The sequence below is a fragment of the Mustela erminea genome, chromosome 6, assembly GCF_009829155.1.
Source record: "Mustela erminea isolate mMusErm1 chromosome 6, mMusErm1.Pri, whole genome shotgun sequence".
NCBI lineage: Eukaryota > Metazoa > Chordata > Mammalia > Carnivora > Mustelidae > Mustela > Mustela erminea.
This window is the reverse complement of record NC_045619.1, coordinates 42,176,349-42,194,155: the sequence shown is the minus strand read 5'-3', so window position 1 is coordinate 42,194,155 and position 17,807 is coordinate 42,176,349. Positions and strand designations below refer to the sequence as shown.

At 43.0% G+C, this 17,807-nt stretch overlaps 1 protein-coding gene and 1 long non-coding RNA gene across 2 annotated transcripts; both read right to left on the bottom strand.

Moving 5' to 3' along the window:
• Nucleotides 1–301: 301 nt before the first annotated feature.
• LOC116593113 lies at nucleotides 302–8,208 on the bottom strand. The gene is made up of 3 exons (XR_004286758.1): nucleotides 7,241–8,208; nucleotides 2,803–2,921; nucleotides 302–877 (listed from the first exon to the last, which is right to left on the bottom strand). It is a non-coding gene; the product is annotated as an uncharacterized LOC116593113 (long non-coding RNA).
• Nucleotides 8,209–11,741: 3,533 nt separating this feature from the next.
• On the bottom strand, nucleotides 11,742–17,576 carry PHLDA1 (pleckstrin homology like domain family A member 1). The gene is made up of 2 exons (XM_032346957.1): nucleotides 15,622–17,576; nucleotides 11,742–15,161 (listed from the first exon to the last, which is right to left on the bottom strand). The coding sequence occupies exon 1, from the start codon at nucleotides 16,824–16,826 to the stop codon at nucleotides 15,648–15,650; it is 1,179 nt and encodes a 392-aa protein (XP_032202848.1). The 5' UTR covers nucleotides 16,827–17,576; the 3' UTR covers nucleotides 11,742–15,161; nucleotides 15,622–15,647.
• Nucleotides 17,577–17,807: the final 231 nt, after the last annotated feature.

Below are 17,807 nucleotides of genomic sequence, written 5' to 3'. Positions count from 1 at the left end.
GTCTCTGGGACGACAAGATGTTCCCATTAATTCCCGAGGAATTCATCCTGTCACTGCAGTTGGGAGACAAGGCTTCCATTCCATTCCTTATAAAGGCATGTGTGTATTATTTTTTTTTAATAAATGCTCAATGAAACTAGTCTTTATGTTTTTTCCTCTTGATCCACAACCCCATCATTCCATAAATAAAATGATAACTTCAAAGCTCACAGACTGCTTAGCAGGGTGGTCTGGGAAGAGAATCTGCAGGCTGTGTGATGGCCTCGGACACCACACTCTTCTCTGGAAAGTCATCAAGCCCTCTCTCCCCAGGAAAAGGTGAACCCAGCTGGGCTTGGGCTGGAAGTTGGCTTCCCATTGTAGAAGAAACAGGGCCTCTGGAGTCTCCCAGATCTGTGTCATTGCCTTCTGATCTTGGGAACTTATTTAACTTCTGTAAGCTTCTATTTTCTTATCAGAAAAAGGGAGATAACACTACCTACCTAGTAGCACTGTTAAGATAAAGGACGTGTCATAAAGCAAATGCTAGAACAAAATAGTAACTATTATAATTACATCTTAGGTATTTCCTCAATCATTATTGTCTCTGGTTACATTATTGAAGGTACACACTGCTCACTGGAGTATTCAGGTCACAGAGGATTCAGCTCAAATAAATTTTCTGCCGAAATCAAATCTTTTAGAAGTATCCATTTTCAGTTCAGGCCAGCATGTAGGAAATAATTCTAGATCGTGTTAGCATTTATTCCAGCTCTAGGGAATAATCAGGCACTTGGGTCACATACTGTCTTCCATCATTCTGGGCAGGAGTTTTCATTGTACAGCTGGGTTTCCATCGGATAGGAGTTAAAGGAAGTTGAGTTGAAGGCATATTGGGCTGTTGAAACAACAACAAAACAAAACCCTACAAAGTAAGCATGTCTTGTTGTAGATCCTTCTTTGCCCTCAAGGAACGATGAGGGGAAAGCACAGAATAAAGACAGATGGTCTTATATGCTGACAGACATTTCAATGTCTGTGGCTCCAGTGGATTGAAACAAAGAGGTCATAAGATGGGGTCTTTTTAGCATACACCAGCAACAAACTCTTCTCAGTGTTTTAGAGACAGGCTTCCCAGCAGGGGGAGAGGTCTGTGGTGTTGTATCTAAACTTAGATAAACAGAAGAGATCATATATTGACCTCTGGGTAAAAGCTAGAAGTCCCTTCCTTTCCTGTCTCTCCCAATGCAGGTAGAGATGACATAAAATGTCTACCAATGTCTCTCTCTCTCTCAATTGGGTAAAAATAGATATAATGCATTAAGCACGAAAAAAGAATTGATACATTGGGTTAATAACATATATTGATTGCATTTACTGATCATGTACTATAATACAAAGCACTTCCACAAACATTATTTATTTTAATCTTTACAAGAGCTCTATGGAACAGGTTTCATTATTCCCGGTTTACAGGTAAGGAAACTGAAGTTCAAGAATATGAGGTGACTTATGCAAAGTCACACAGCTTAGGAGAGGCTGAGCCAGGAACAGAACCCAGGTCCTCCAAATTCAAAGCTTCTACTCTTTTCAAAGAAAGGCAGTTGAGTCTGGAAATTGATCATTGTAAAATATTATCATTGAAAGGGAGCCATCAAAGACGTATCTCTACGCCAAGTCATTTACTTGGGGTCACACAGCTCATTAGCAGCAAAGCCAAATCTAGACACCAGAAGTCTTTGCACTACTCTGCTGACCCTTAAGGAAACTCCCTAAAGAATAAATTATCAATATATAATAAACACTAAGCATGTGCCTCTTGTTGAGCATGAATGAAAATCATTCATTTCTTTTCCTGTTTCCCTGATCAGGATCTTGTCATGGAATCCACAAATGTGGGTGGACATGAGGTCTCTAAAAGGGCTGGCTGCTGTAAGATCCCCAAGCACCACTGATGGAGACCCACCTTCAGTGCCCCAGGTTCCTCTGAGTACCTTAGATCTTTCTTGTATCTCCCCCATGTCAATATGACCCTGACACAAAGGCATGAAAGTGGCTTCCTCTTTCTGTTTTAAAATTCTTTCTAGTTAAATTGTTTAACTGTAAAAAAGAACGAATTTAGGGACACCTGGGTAGCTCAGTCAGTTAAGGGTCTGCCCTTGGCTCAGGTCATGATCCCAGGGTCCTGGAATCAAGCCCTTCATCAGGCCACCTGCTCAGCAGGGAACTTGTATCTTCTTCTGCCTGCTGCTCCCCCTGCTTGTGCTCTCTCTCTCTGACAAATAAATAAATTAAAATCTTAAAAAAAAAAAAAAAGAGGAACATTATTACAACCGTACCATATTTGAAAGGAACATGTAACACCTTAAGAGGAATTGTGACAAAATGTGAAAGACTGTACTTTGATGTTTCTAAGCATCCCCCCATGTCCCTAAGAGGTCTGCCTTGTATGTTCACCCCAATGCATGGGCATAGCTTGCGGTTAAACCCAAAGGCAATAGAGTTATATGCTTAAATGACAATCCTGGTCCCACTATTTGCTGGCAAGTGTCTTCAACTCCCAATTTTCAATTTCTCAACTGCAAACTAGAGGACAATTAAAAAAAAAAAAAAAAAAGATGGCTTAGACTGTTAGTTTTCTTCCCCCAAATCATTCTTGTCCCTCTTTTTTGCTGACAGAACCCTGATTTTAGTGGGGGTGGCAACATGCCTTGCTGAATGAATACATTTCTGGCCTTCCTTGCAACTTTGGATGGAAAATAAGACATAAGTGAAAGTCATCCTCAAGGAATTCCAAAATTTCTCTAAAAAAGAAATACTTACTGTGGAAAGCATTCCATTTGATCTGCTCCCAATTCCTCTTTCTTCTTATCTAGGACTCAGATAATGTGTCTGGTACTTCAGCCACCATCTTAGATCATGAGGATAGAAGCTGGGACCAACTGGGCAGTGGAAGACAAAGAGAGAAGGAGCCTCTTTTTCTTTCTTTCTTTTTTTTTTTTTTTAGAAGGAGGCTGTTTCCATGATGACAAAGAAGTCACTGTGCCAGTCCTAAACCATCCACCTCTGGACTTCTTTTATATAAAGGACAAATATATCTCTATCTTACTATGCTTATTTGGAGCGGCTTGTTGAATGCCATCAAATCTAACACTGACTGAAGTACCTACATCAAAGATCTCTATACTAAGCAAGTAAGATAATTCCTATAAAACGTGTAGTGTAGCGCCTGGCACTTAGTTACTACCCAATAAATGTTAGTTGCTGTTGCTGCTATTACTAATACTCCATTAACTGTGGTTGGTGCTTGACCACTAATAGTATTATGTCTTATCTTCCCTGGGCTTCAGATGCAAGTTTCTTGAGAGCAAACTTCATAGTTTATTTGTTTGTATTCCCTGCAGGCCTGCCACTACACCCTGCACATAAATTTTTCTTAAAGGCATCTTCTACTTACAGAAAAAGTAAGTTTAAAGTTTATTTTTTAGCTAAATTGGCTTCAGGCTTATCAATCATGGCTAACAAAACCTGGAGAAACAGTTCCAATTTTTGCATAGGTGTCCGTATTCCCTAATTCTGTGTTAAAGTAGGTGTCTTACTTACATTTGAATTAGCAACAGTTTTGTTATGGTGTGCTGTTAACAAAACATTAGCCAAAAAAGGTGCAAAAAATCATGGCAAGTGTGCCCACCAGACCTCAGAAAGTTCTGCCCGGGACCAGCAAACACTGTTACTATTGTAGCTATTCCTTATTGAGCTCTTACTAGGAACCTGGCACTGGGCGAAGCACTTTCTGTACCTTGTCTGAATCAATAGCTGGTATCCATCCTGTGGGAGAGGCAGGTTTGCTTTCATCCCTTCCTGTGTTCTAGTCTAATGTCAGCTCCTCAAACTCAAGCCTAATTACAGAAACTGTTTCTTAAAAGATGAGCCTATAGAAAACTCACAGAAGTTCTCCCTTTATTCTGTATTTACTTCCCTTCTTTTCTCATTTAGAGGTGAAACAGTTTTCAAAAGAGAGAAAAAATCTTAATTCTTCATTTCCCTTTTCCTCCAAAATAATCACTATTTTTTTTTAAATGGCATTCAGGGAGCCTGGGTGGCTCAGTCGGTTAAGCATCTGCCTTCAACTCAGGTCATGATCCCAGGGTCCTGAAATCGAGTCCTGGATCCAGCTCCCTGCCTAGCAGGGAGTCTACTGCCCCTTCTGTCCCTCCCCCTGCTGGTGCTCCCTCTCTCTCTCTCAAAAATAAATAAATAAAAATTTTTGTAAAAGTTTAAAAAAATGATGTTCATAATCCCTTCTTAGAAACAAATCAAACTCTTAGAGGTTCATAGGAACTTTACCTCCTGAGAAAATGGGAAATGTTCATTGGTATTTGTGGAAAGGATGAATTGAAGACGTCTTTAGAAAAATACATTCTTTGGCCCTCCATTCTCTTGCAAGACCTCTTCAGCCCCCAGGCCTGCCTGCATCCACCCTTACAACTCACACCTGATTCTTTCCATATTTCTATTCATACACATTCTCTGTCTCTTGTCCCTGCTCTGCACGTTAATCTCTATGCAATAACTTCGAAGTAAGAATATTGACTTTCTATGTCCAGTTGCATGCATACAAATAAGAGGATCCCCTGACTATTACACTGACATCATCATGACTTTGTTTAGGGGTACCGCGGGCCAGCTAATCCTACAAAAACTGCTCTGTGGACCCATGTTACACAGTCACTCAGTTCAACTGGATCTTGCTTTTTATGAGCCACATTGAAATCAAAGTGTTTTCCCAGGCTCTTGAAGTGCCCGGGTCAAGAATGCTGACAATCTGCTGTCAGAGAGAGGCTGTCAGCATCCTTCCTATCAAGCCCTTCCAGTCATCACTTGCAGAAGGACAAGCAGGCAGCCCGCTGCCTTGTGACAAGCGCTGTGACTCCAGGAGGGAGCCAAGGGCTATGAATGAAGCCCTGTAAAAGGTCACTTTATGTAAGAGGAAATAATGGCATCACCCAGGGCTCATACATAATTTTTGAATCAAAAACCTGTTTACTGGCTGCTGGAATACATGTACTTGTTAAAGATTTCTCTTGTTCTTTCTCCCCTCTCCTCTCATTAAAAGGTAAGACTTCTGAAATCTCTGAGTCATTTAGTTTGGACATTTAAAGTTCTAGTTAGGTCATGAACTGTTATTTATGATTGAATTTGCAGCCATGTGGATTACACTTACCTAGTTCCCTAAAAGGGCAGCAACAAGTTTCCCATCCCCCTATCAGGACTTCATGGATGCCCACGGATCCATCACCTTCCACAGACTTTTTTCAGGGACTATTTCTCCTGACACCTACACAGGCTAGAAAAGCCAGTCAGCGACCTCCTCAAGTAACTCTATGGACATTCAAATCACTTCAACTTTCTCAGCTTCAGAGGTGATTTCAAGACCTCAAGGGTGGCTAGTAACACTAGAAACATTCCCTGACTAGCTTAGAAGTTATATGATAAGGCAAATTCCCAACAGCTTTCTAACCCAATTCCTAAATAAATGATTTTCAATAAATTTTTTTTAAAAATATGTGAATATATATATATATATATATCTATATATATATATATCTCCAGTCACTGTATTTTATTTTATTATTTTTATTATTATTTTTTAAAGATTTTATTTATTTATTTGACAGAGATCACAGGCAGGCAGAGAGACAGGCAGAGAAAGAGGGCAAAGCAGGCTCCCCGCCAAGCAGAGAGCCCGATGAGGGGCTCGATCCCAGAACCCCGAGACCATGACCCGAGCTGAAGGCAGAGGCTTTAACCCACAAGCCACCCAGGCGCCCCAGTCACTGTATTTTAAAATATGTCCTTTGCAAATTATGTATCTGCTTTCTTTAGTGAATTTTCCTCTTGCTTAAGGTTTCTGTTAACCCACACACAATGGATTATATTTGAAAGGTCTAAGTCACAAGTCACTTTTTAAACTTCTGGAATTGAATTAAAGTAAATGGTTTATTTTCAATGTCTATGAACTCCTTAAGATGGTTTATGTAATTGAAATAAAAATACACACTTCTTGGGGGAAAATGTGCAACGGTTGAATTCTTCAAGGGATTATCTGCAAAAACAGCAATGCCTTGAGTTCATGTAAATTATCTTCCATACTTCACGAAGTAGTGGTACCGTGGGAAAAGCATTAATTAAGAATCGGGAAAGCTGGAATCAGGTCCTAATCTGGTCATCAGGTCCTAATCTGGTCATCAGGTCCTAATCTGGCTGTGTGATCGTGGGCAGGTCATTGCACCCTGCCTCCCTGACCCACCCTTAGCTTCAGGAAGTCTGAAGGGGACTTTGTCTAAACTCCTAAAATTCCGTTTTCAGCTTTGGTCTCAAACTCACCACTTATGCAAGAAGAGAGGTGATACTGACTACCATTTTATAGAAAGCAAATACCAAGAAGGGTCCACTAGCTATTGAGAAAGTCACGCAGCTTAGATCTTCTAGTAGCTACCTGGCACTTTTTATAGGCGTTGTGGATTTAATTAGGCATCAGAAATTTAATTAGAACTTCTGGCAGTAACTGCAATTATTGAATAGGGTGCCTGTGCATTGTGGAAGGATCAGATTCAGTCTCACACCTGCAAACACAACTCATAGACTCACATCTACTTTAAGAGTCTGCTTCGTAGTCAGGGACTAAGGATAAAGTTACTGATTTATTCTCCCGCCAACATCTAGCCATTCCCTCCAGTGGTGGTGTTGAAACAAGACAACAGGAAATGGCAGAGGGCCCTGGCACCACCACAGACCAGGGCTTTGTCATAGGAGTTTAGGCAGGGTGGGGCTAACCCTCAAAGCAGGATGCTCTAGCTGGGAGGGAGGCAGCTCTGCCCAGCGCTGTTCCAAACCCTTCAGATGTCACGTTCTGCAACAAAAAACTGAGCAACCCGCCGTCATTAGCCATGAAAGTTATTAGCAGGAAAAGTGAATGCGTGCTCTCTCTCTCACACACACACACACACACACACATTGGGATCATTAAAGTGTGTGTTCACAAACTGCAGCCAAGTTTTGTAGAAATGGGCATTTCGTCAACAGCGAAAAACCAGAAAGAGAATATGCCTAAAATTATTACAAGTTTGGCTTCTTTGACTGTGATTAGTCACAAAGCCGCTCTGCGCTTTCAAGGTAATGAGTCAGCCCTGACAGGGTTAGCTGCACTACTTGGTAAATTTGCTCCAGCAGAGTTCAAAATCATTGCAAAATAACTGACCTGTGTGAACTGTCAGCGTTGGGAGAGAGCCAGCGGAGGACAATGACATAATTAAAACGTTGAGACTCCTCGGGAGTCATTTCCTGTTTCTTTCTGTACAACGGTGGAATACTCATTCATCGGGACGTCTGGTCTCACAGGATGGCAGTACGTGTTTGCTCGCTCCATTATAAATGACTCTGGCAGGGTTTGAGAGTACGCAAGAAAACCACATGGATGATGTTTTCAAGTCTTCATTTCCGGAGTCTACCTAAACATCAAATGCTTCAGGTGAATGCCTGGCTGGGAATAAGCCACGCCCACATCCAGCCTATCTCAGAGTGGTTAATGGTGATCTATCAGGTCACAGAGTGGTCAGCTCTGTCCTCAGGTGCTAACAATCTCTTCAAATTAAAGTCAGATGCCAAACAACCCTCAGACCAAGGGTTACAAGGCCTATATCCAAAATCCACCCACATCGTCCTCTAAATCTCCAAAGTCCTCTGGTCCCCAACCTGTGCCATCTTTGATAACCAGACTTACTTTGAAGGCAATCAAGGCTGGGGCTCTAAAACACTCACAGCATGATAATTACTTGCCTTTCTGTGCAGTGAGAGTTTCCAACAAGGTCTTTGAAAAAAAGCAAATCAAGTGAGAACACCTTGTTCAATAGCTTCAAATGGCCGGTGAGTTCATTCTTCAGGTTTTTCTCAGTTAGTAATTCTGGACAGTTGTAATATTACAGTCACATGATTCTTTCCACTTTAATATAAATATAAATTTGGCTTAAATTCTATTAAAAAGAAAAACCACCAGAATTACCTGATGCTATTTTTTTAGTTGCAATAACCTTCTAGTTCTTAAATCCAGATTATTTGGATTGGAATACACATGTTTATTACATACACATATGATATCTATAGGTATAATAGATATATAGCTATAATATCTAATCCCTCTTAAAATAGTATCCAGATACTAACAATGTTTTTGTTCCCATAGTGCTTTGCTATGAGTAAAGTAATTAAGTGGTAGCTCTGGGACTTGAACTCATGGAGATTTCACTGCCACCTCATAGTGTGTCCATAATATCTCCTCAAGAGCAGGACTACCCTTCCTACTTACAATGAGGACACTATGGCTCAGAGACATTAAATGAGCTGCCTAATGTCAAAAGACTAAGCAGAGTCAGAACTAGAATCTAAGTCCCTACTCTTTTCAATAAGAGGAATACATGAAGATATTTATTGAAGCAGTATTGACAATAGCATAAAAACAGAAACTCACTGGATGACAATAGGAAAAGCAATGAAATATCAAAACAGTGGGATATGATGTTGCCATATGACTTTAAATAATAGTAATTAGGATGATAGCTACCACATAGTGAATGGGTACTTTGTGACAGGAACAGCTACAGCCCTTTATGTTAACTACCTAGTTTTGAGTTCACAACTCCATGAGACATAGCACTGTCTGCATTTTACACATGAAAACTGCAATTAAAATACCACTATCCAAGGGAACCCAGCTAACAAGAACAAGATTACCCAGCTCTAAAGCATTGTTTCTCAACTTTGGCACCATTGACATTTTGGGCTACGTAATTGTTTGTTGTGAAGGTCTGTCTGTCCTGAACAATGTAGGATATCGATGCCTGACCTCCACCACCAGTTGTGAAAACCAAACGTGTCCCCAAACATTGCCAAATGTCTCCTGGGGAGCAAAATTGTTCCAAGTTGAGCGCTTCTAGTCTAAAGCATAGGCTTAACCATTATACCATACACTGTGTCCAATACCGGCAGCCTTCCTACAGAAACATGGTGGTAGAAATAAATATTTACAAATATTGTACGTGTGTACATAGAGATGTATAAATACGTATATTCATACATTCTTTCCATATAGGTGTTCACACACAGACATAGTCATAGAGAGGATTCCATGAGAAATATATTCTGAGACTCTCAGATTTGATTGCAGGAGGTTTGGGTGGGAAGACGGGAGAGATCAGGGTTCCTGGGAACCTTACCTGTAAGGGAACAAGGGAAACAAGATTGGTCGAACTGCAGTGCAAATTCACTGTTGAGACAGGATTCAAAAATTCTATAGGGAGCTCTGGGAGCTGGGATGCCCCTTACACGTGTCCTGATTGACACACAGGGCCTGGTCTTTATCCACTCTCCACAGATCAACCACTGGACATGGGCTATCCCCAAGGAGGGGTACATCCTCCTGCAAGGGGCCTCTCCCTGGGACAAGGCTGAGGACAATTCTGGAGAAAGGCTCTCTGAAAGCACAACAGTCACCAACACTCCCACACCTGGGGACCAAACGTCTTCTGCCCTGAAGTGGCCATCTGGGTGCTTGCCTCTGCAGATACATATAAGAGTATTTTTATTGTTTAATTGTAACTTGCTTAAAATGTATAAGAATGTGGATCAAGATTGGAAAGTAATAAGCAAATGAAAATAGGAGTACTATGAGTAGTGATTGTTTTTCTAAGTTAAATACAGGGATGTTGCCATCAAACTGGTCTTACCATTTAAGGAAGTGCTGAGCTCTCAGAAAATACAATTCATAGCTTTAAAACGCCACATAGCACATATTCGTACAGCTATAATGATTCCCAAACCAGTTTATCTGCTGTATGCAGGGAGCTTCTAAGCACTTTGATGTGCATTAAGTTATTAAACCTTCTCAAGAACCCTAAGGTAGGAATTTTTATTAATCCTTTAACAGAGAAGGAAACTGAGTTTCCAAAAGGTTAAGACAGGCAAGATCTACATATCAGGTAGATGATAGAACCTGGACTCGAAGCCACGTAGTAGAGCTCTGAAGTCCTTCCAAACCAGCTTTACCACGTTTTCACACGGTTCTCCTGACATCCCCGTGTAATGGCAGTAATTTGTCTCCTCTTTCATTTCTTCTTTAAAACACAAAGAAATGGCAGAGTAGTAAGGCTATCACTGTAAGACTGCTAAAGGATAAAAAAAAAAAATTACCTTCAAATTCCCCATTTGAAAGTCTTTTGAGATGTAATGTCTTTTAGATACCAGTGGAGATTTTAAGAGTAAAGTTACATTATTTTCCTTCAAAGAATCAAGTCTCCTGCTCTCACCCTGAAACAGGAAGCTTTATAGGTAAACTGTTTGAAAGATGATTCTCTCAGAGTCAAGGCTTTACGCTCTCAAGAGACTGAGGACTCGAATCTGTCAGGAACTCCGAGGGAACGGCCTTCAAGGTCATCAAGCTAGGGACCATTTCTCATCCTCTGGGGTGCTATGGAAAATTCAGCTTAAATTCATTAGCATTCTGAAAACTAATTATTTCATCAAAAGATCTTAATGAATTTTTATATTCTTTATTAAAAATTCCCAGGTAGGGGCACCTGGGTGGCTCGGGTTAAGTCCCTGACTCTTGATTTCGGCTCAGGTTGTGATCTTAGGGCTGTGAGATCAAGCCCCACATAGGGTTCCATGCTCAGCTCAGTGTCTGCTTGAGATTCTCTCCCTCTGCCCCTTCCCTGCAAACACTCCCCCGCTAAAATAAATAAATAAATGTCTTTAAAAAGTTCCCAACCTCAAAAATGGCCCTTTTCTTTCCAGAATGGCCATGGCCTTTGTAACAACCAAGCCCTTTAGAACCTTCCTGCCCCTGGAACATATATTGTACATGCTACGTGAACAAGGCCTCCAAAAGGGCACAGGTTGATCAACACAGTGGATACTTTATTTGAAATGGAATGCATTTTGAAAATATGAAAAATAAATCACATCTCTCCAAAATCATTTGAGACATATTTACACAAATTATGACCACACTATTAAGTTCACAAATACGACATTTTCTAAAGCATTTAGTACCTGGTGATGCTTGGTTTTCAGAAGTCAACATCTGCATATTCTAAAACTAAGCAGAAGACTGATGGTACAATGTAGCGGATGATAGTTTTATCTTTCTTCTCAAAATAAATACAGTGATCCAGAAGGACCACCTATTATTAAACCTTCCCCAAGGCCTAACTGATCACTGGCTTTTATGCTTTTATGCAGATGCTTCCAGAGTCCTTCTGCTACCGTCAGTGGACCATCGTACCCTGTTAGGAAAACCCTGTTGGATTCTATCCTCCATTCAGCAAATGTCCTGCCAACCAAGTCACAGACCCCTCTGTCATCCAATCTTCTTTAAATCTAGATTAGCTGTTCAACACTGCAGATCAAAAAGTCACCCTTTGAATTATGTCAAGAATTTAGAAAACAGATCTTTAAAACCCATTCAACAGAATTCCACAATTAACACATCTTAGGTTGCTTTAGGTAAACATGTATTATTTCTCTTGAAAGAATTGCTGATATACTCCATATCAAGCTCTATTAATTCCCAAGTTTAAATTTTAGGCAGCAGCTGAGGGCAGTTTATTGGTAAAGCAAAAGCAAATTAGCTTGACATTTACAAGAGAAGGAGGAATGCTCCCAGGCCCCTTTTCTCCTACAAAGCTCTGAGCTCCATGGGATTGTTCTGGTCTCACTCAAGTCTCAGAGCCTCTTCTCAGCCTGCCACTACCCAAGACACTGCAAACAACTGGAGCCCAACAAAAACCACATTACCTTCCCTAGGGATAGAAAACAAGCAATGTCTTGAACTCACACACTGGCAACAAACTCATGTAGTATCAGATTTTAAGTGAGGGGTCTTTAAGAGAAACCGAGTATTGATGGATGAGAGCAGGAAAGAGTTAAAGGAGACCGCCAGACTTCCTCTCCATAGGGAGCTCCTTTAAGCAATGAGTTGCTTTTTGGTTTTTGTTTTTAACCTCCATCAGAAAAAACATGTGAAATGAAATTATAAAGTCAGGTTGGTTTTCTACATGAGAGAATCCCAGCTTCCTCTATGACAGAAATGCTCACTTTGAAAGGGCCCTTTATACTCATTTACTCTCTGACCTCAGCCCTCCCTTAGGGCACACGCAGATCTGTGTGCGTTTCTGCTAAGTCTGTCTAAGGAGCTCCGTCATGAGGCTTACTTAGCCTGCCCCGTAGTACTTGTTCTTGGGAACGACATGAAAGCCAGTGAAGGAAGCACTGTGTGACGCAAGAGAAACCACCTCCTGGATACTGGAAGCTACATATTTTTTTCCTTCTTTCATTCATTTGTTTCAACAAATAGTGATTGAGCTCACTGTGTCCAAGGCTTGGAGTCAACACAAGTTCAAGAACAAAAGTTCCGTTTCCAGATGGGAACATTCCTTTTCATGTCCTTTTCCACCTCTTTGCATTGTGTTTATTTAAGGGGTACATTTTCTATTGGACCTGCCCTTTCTTTTTTTTCCTTTTCTTGGATTGAAAGAATTGTTTTTACCTTTGTCCATGAAAGTAATTTTTTAGGCCTCAAAATACCTTAGGTAGTTTGTATCATTTTCTTACAGAAAATGGTAGAATTAAGTGATTTAATTCATAATGATTCATTTAAATCATTAAGTGATTTGCATTTATATTTTGTTTTGTTGAGTTTTAGTAAGCATGCTTTTTTTGTTGTTGTTCTGGGGAAAAAAAAAAAAAAGATTCGGCCATAATCATTTCAAAGTGTGAAACAACAAAAAACATCCTATTCCTCTCCTTTCTAATTTCCGAGGTTTCACAGGTAAATAAATGCTAAGAGGAGTTCAGACTAGAGAGCCACTAAGAGGGTCAAATCAATCACAAATCACAGCTGGCCAAGGAATATGGGCTGTGGAAAGACAAGATAAGGAACCATGATTCTGGTGGCCCCAATAACCACCACAGTCATGGGGGGCAAGAGGGCACAGAAAAAAAATTCCAATAGCCACAAGGGAACCTGGGCATATTTTTTTCAACAACACTACCTAGCCTATGTCAGCTAACAACATACAAATGCCTTTTAAAAGCCCACATGAATCTTAATTTTTAAAATATTTGGTATGGATTTTACTTTTTTTTTTAATAGCGTAAAAACATGGAAGAAAAACTATGGTTTAATTGGAAGTTATATGATCTGCATATATTAAAACAACAGTACAATGAGCATTATCTAAGAAGCACATCTGTGGTTCCAGAGAAGCCAAACCACACTTGACTTAAGAACTCTTCAGGTTTGCTGTAGGAACTGCCCATCATATATATCCATATATGTGTGTGTGTGTGTGTTTCTAACATTTGTAGCATATTTTCATAACTGTGGCTTAGCCACTAGAAGTGGGAGTCTATTAAGTTTTGCTTGTTATTTGCCTCAGTGTTCTTTTTCGCCCACAACTTTTCAGACTAGAATTGTGATCTCAAAATTTCATCATTTAAATATTGCACTAAAAAGTAATTTGATCTAAACTCTTTTAGGTGGAAGAATAAAGACATCTCTAGCATGAAATTCTATTTTCGTTTCTGTACTACCTAACTTAGCAACAGCCTAATACTGACCATTCCAATTTGGATGCTGGAAAAATACTGATCAAGACGTTGTTGAAAAGATAATGGAAAACAGAGATCGTCAGGAAAGCCGTGCAGATAGGAAGTGATTTTCAGCCCCAAGAGGATTTGGTATCAACTATGGCTCTTTTTAAGCTTAAGTAGCATCTGCCCTTGTGGATTTTGACCATCCTTTTGATTTGACACAGAAGAGGGTTTGTTCCACCTTTAAAAGCACATCCTTCCCCCTCCACCCCACTCCTCAGACTCCTGAACTGCTAAAACAAGACTGGGTTGTTTTCTCACTGAAAATCCAGTGTTTATCCAGCCCTTCCTTTTTCAATTTGAGTTTAGTTAACCTAACTACAAAACATAGAACCCTCAAATTTCTCAAAGAGCAATAAAAAGCCAAACAGTTGGTTTCTCTAATCAACAATATTTTCAGTATGAATACAAAAAAAAAAAATTATGACTCCTAGTCCTCCAAAATATTTACAAACTATATATTAAAGTATGAGGTTCTAGAGTATATTTCTAGAATGCAGTAAAAGGGTCAGAAAATGTGGTTCAAGTAGACTGTGCAAAGCTCTTGGAGAAGGGTAATCTCTAGTGTGGATAAGAGCACAAATGTTCTCAAACAAGCTGAATGGGTTCTCTTTATCCCCCCACTGTGTTTTTTGAAAAGCCTAATGCATTCATATTCAGAAATCACAGGCATCTCCTTATTAGTCCCTTCAAACAGATGATATAAGCAAGGCTTTTCCCGCATTACACCAGCCCTACCGTATATATATTCATGATATGCTCATCTTGCCATCAGATGGGTTACGTATTAAATATTTGGGATTAGATGTCATTACTATGAACTTCCTTTTAGAAAAGCAATTAGATTTTCGTAGTTATATAACTCTGAACATTAAGTTTTTTTAAACTTCTATTCTACAGAAAATATATGCCTAAGGAAAAAAAAATCTCAAAAAAAAAAAAAAAGTAACATCACAGAGTTTAATTTGAACCACCTGGCATAACAATGAAAGTGTCAGACCTTCTGAAAATGCCCTAGGAATAATGAATGAATTCTTAATGTTTTCCCCTCCACCGCCCTTCTACATTTTTTTCTTTTCCAAGATTAGAATTTACTAGGGAATAAGTTTTTAAAAATAAACTTTCTTTTTTGGAAAATGGCCTACATTCAGAAATGTCTTAAAACAAGCATTTAAAAAAACTAATAAATAATCATAAATCAAATACATTAAAATAAAATTACAGTACATCATTGCTCCTAGAAGGTCCACCATACTGGAAGATCCTTTCAAAGGTTCATAAATAAAGCCTTCTGGACTGAAGCCGTTTCCTGCATCGTGATGAAGGGTATGCAGAAAACTAAGAGGAGAGGAATCTCAAGTTATCAGCAGGGTGATGTCCAAACTACTTGATCTGGCGCGGGGCGGGGAGACTTTTGTTTTCGATTCAAGTGAAGACAATAGAAAGGTGCTCGTCCCACTTCAAGTCCTCAAAACCTGGAAAGAAATGACAGGCAATTAAGTCATTGGCTCAGAATCCTCCAAAACCCAGCTCTCTTCGGGCCAGTCCGGCGGACAAAGCGAGCTCAGAAAAGACACCGGGGTCGTTCCCTCGAGTGTCCAGACACACTCGAGCGGCGCCGGTGACACTGACAGAGCCAGTGGCGTCGCTGGGAAGTGCACAACTGGACCCAACCAGGGTGGGCGGGAGACGGTCCGAGAGGCCTCTCAGCCTAACCCGAGTTCCCCCATCCTCCACTCTATGCCCGGCCTCTCCTAACTCCAGCTTGCTACCCTTCTTTCTACATCTCCAGAAACTTGTAATAACTTCTCATTTTCCCCTCCAAGCACCACATCCGTGAATTAGGCTTCCTACTCCTCCTCCTTTCCGCGAGATCTACTCCTGAGACCTTCTCCTCGGAAGAGCCCTTAGTAGCCCGAGTTGCCGGGACCTTACCTTGTCTGGCCCGGGTGCTGCCCCCTTCAGGCAGAGTTGGAGGTGCTGCGGAGAAGCCGGTGGCCGTGCGGCTGCGAGAGCGGCGGTTGGTGCGAGTGCGGTAGTTGTTGTGGGTGCGGGTGCGCGTGTGGGTGCGGATGCGGATGCGGACACGGGTGGAGCTGCTGAGGCTGGGGCTGACGCTGGGGCTGAGGCTGGGGCTGGGGCTGAGGCTGGGGCTGGGGCTGGGGCTTGGGATGGGGCTGCGGCTGAGACTGTGACTGGGGCTGAGGCTGGGGTTGGGGTTGAAGCTGCGGCTGCGGGGGCTGCTGCTGAACCAGGTGCTGCTGCTTCTGCCGCGTGGACTTGACCGCCAGGATAGCCTGACGGTTCTTGTACTGCACCATCTGCAGCGTGATCTCGGCGTTCCAGCCCTGGTCCTGCGGGCACCGAAAGTCGATCTCCTTGCCCTCGGCCATCACCACAGTGAAGTACATATACTTGCCCTTGCGCTCCACGCAGTCCACGGTCTTCATGTTGGAAAAGTGCAATTCCTTGAGCTTGACTGGCGGCTCGAGGCTGGCCACGGACGGCCCTCCCGATTGGGACGGTTCGGCCGGCCCCTGCCCAGGCTGTTGCTGCTGCTGCTGGTGTTGCAGCTGCTTGGGCGGGATAAGCAGCAGCCCCTCCTCAGTGAGGATGCAGCACTTTTTCTTCCAGAGCTGCAGCAACCCGTCGCTGCGCTTCTCCAACACACCCTCCTTCAGCGCTTTGCAGCCACTGCTCTCCAACATCCTCCCGGCATAGGGAGGAGCGCCGCTCGGCTCGGCCTCTCCACTTCCAGCCGCCCGAGCCGGGGGCAGCAGCAGCAGCCGCGCGCCGTCCTCGCCCCAGCGGCTCCCGCGGCCGCCCGCCCGGAGCGCGCAGAGGAGGCTAACACGCAGAAAGCAGAGCGGCGGAGGCGGAGGCAGCGGCTCAGGGTCCCGGGAAGCCGGCAGCCGCGTCCTGATGCGCCACAAGGTCCCGGAGCTGCGAACCTCCGGGCCTCTGCCGTCCTCTTGCGAGCGCTCACCGAAGGGCACTGGCCGGGCCCCCTCACGGCGCTTTTGAATGGGCCACCCCCCCCACCCCCGAGTGACACCCAGCGGAAAAGGCGGCTCTTGGCGCTTGCACCGCGGGGGAAAGCCCAGCTCGGAAAGGCGCTCTGCCGCCGGCGCACGCCTCATTAACTTGGGGCCTTTCCAAAGCCCGGCGCGTCCACGCCCCCCCGCATCCCTTGCTCCGCCTCTCGCCGCCCACTCGCTTCCGCGCTCCTTCCAGGCGCTGGCTGCAGGGATCCGAGCCCCGGAAACCCCTCTCTGCCTGGGGCGACAGCCGAGGGCGCCCCAGCTGCCCGGCGACAAATGCCGACGTCCAGAGGGCGCCGAGAGGCCATCCTGTCGTCCCGCCTGTCCCCGGCCAGTGGGGTTCTAGAACTGCTTCAGAAGACGAGGACGGGGGACGGCCAGGAAGTACCTGGAAAGCCAAGCTATCTCGCTGCCCTCGGGAAGCAGCCCCGGGGATTCGCGATGAGCTCCGAGACCCTATGTAAACATCCCAGGGCACAAAGGCCGAGAGGATGCGGGGTCTTTACACTCAGGTTTGCTTCCAGGCATTAGCTCTTCTTGGAGCGGAGAGCAATTGTTAAATCAGGGCAATAGGGCTACCGTCTGTCCCATCTGAAAGGGCTAGCAGAGAAGGGTGACCCATCCGCATAGACTGCAACAGCAAATCAACTGCACTTACAGACCCCAGGAATGTCCAGTGAGACACCTCAACACTTGAAGGAACAGCTTAGCTCTCCAAACAGTCGACTGGGCTCCGCGGGTCTCTCTCTTTGGAAGCGCCTAACGGGCCAGATCGGTTTTGTAATCTCTTGCGTCTGTGACCCGGGGAAGGTAAGCTGTACTCGCCCTTAGCTCCCTCCTGCTACTCTGGCATCTTAAAAAAAATCTGTATTCTAGCAAACAAGAGGGAATAAAGAGTACTAATCGAAACCAAACCTGTTGGTGGAGAAATTCATCCATTAAGTAGAGAGACCCCCGAGGGTGTACCGACCCTGAGGATATGAAGAAACACACTAAGAAGAAATAAATCAGAGCTGGCCAAAGAAGACAGACTGCTTCTTGTGCCCAAGAAAGGAGGGAGGACTTCCTATGGCTGAAACA

Coding starts and splice junctions, on each gene's coding strand:
- PHLDA1 (XM_032346957.1), bottom strand. CDS start 16,826: ATGAGGCGTGCGCCGGCGGCAGAGCGCCTTTCCGAGCTGGGCTTTCCC.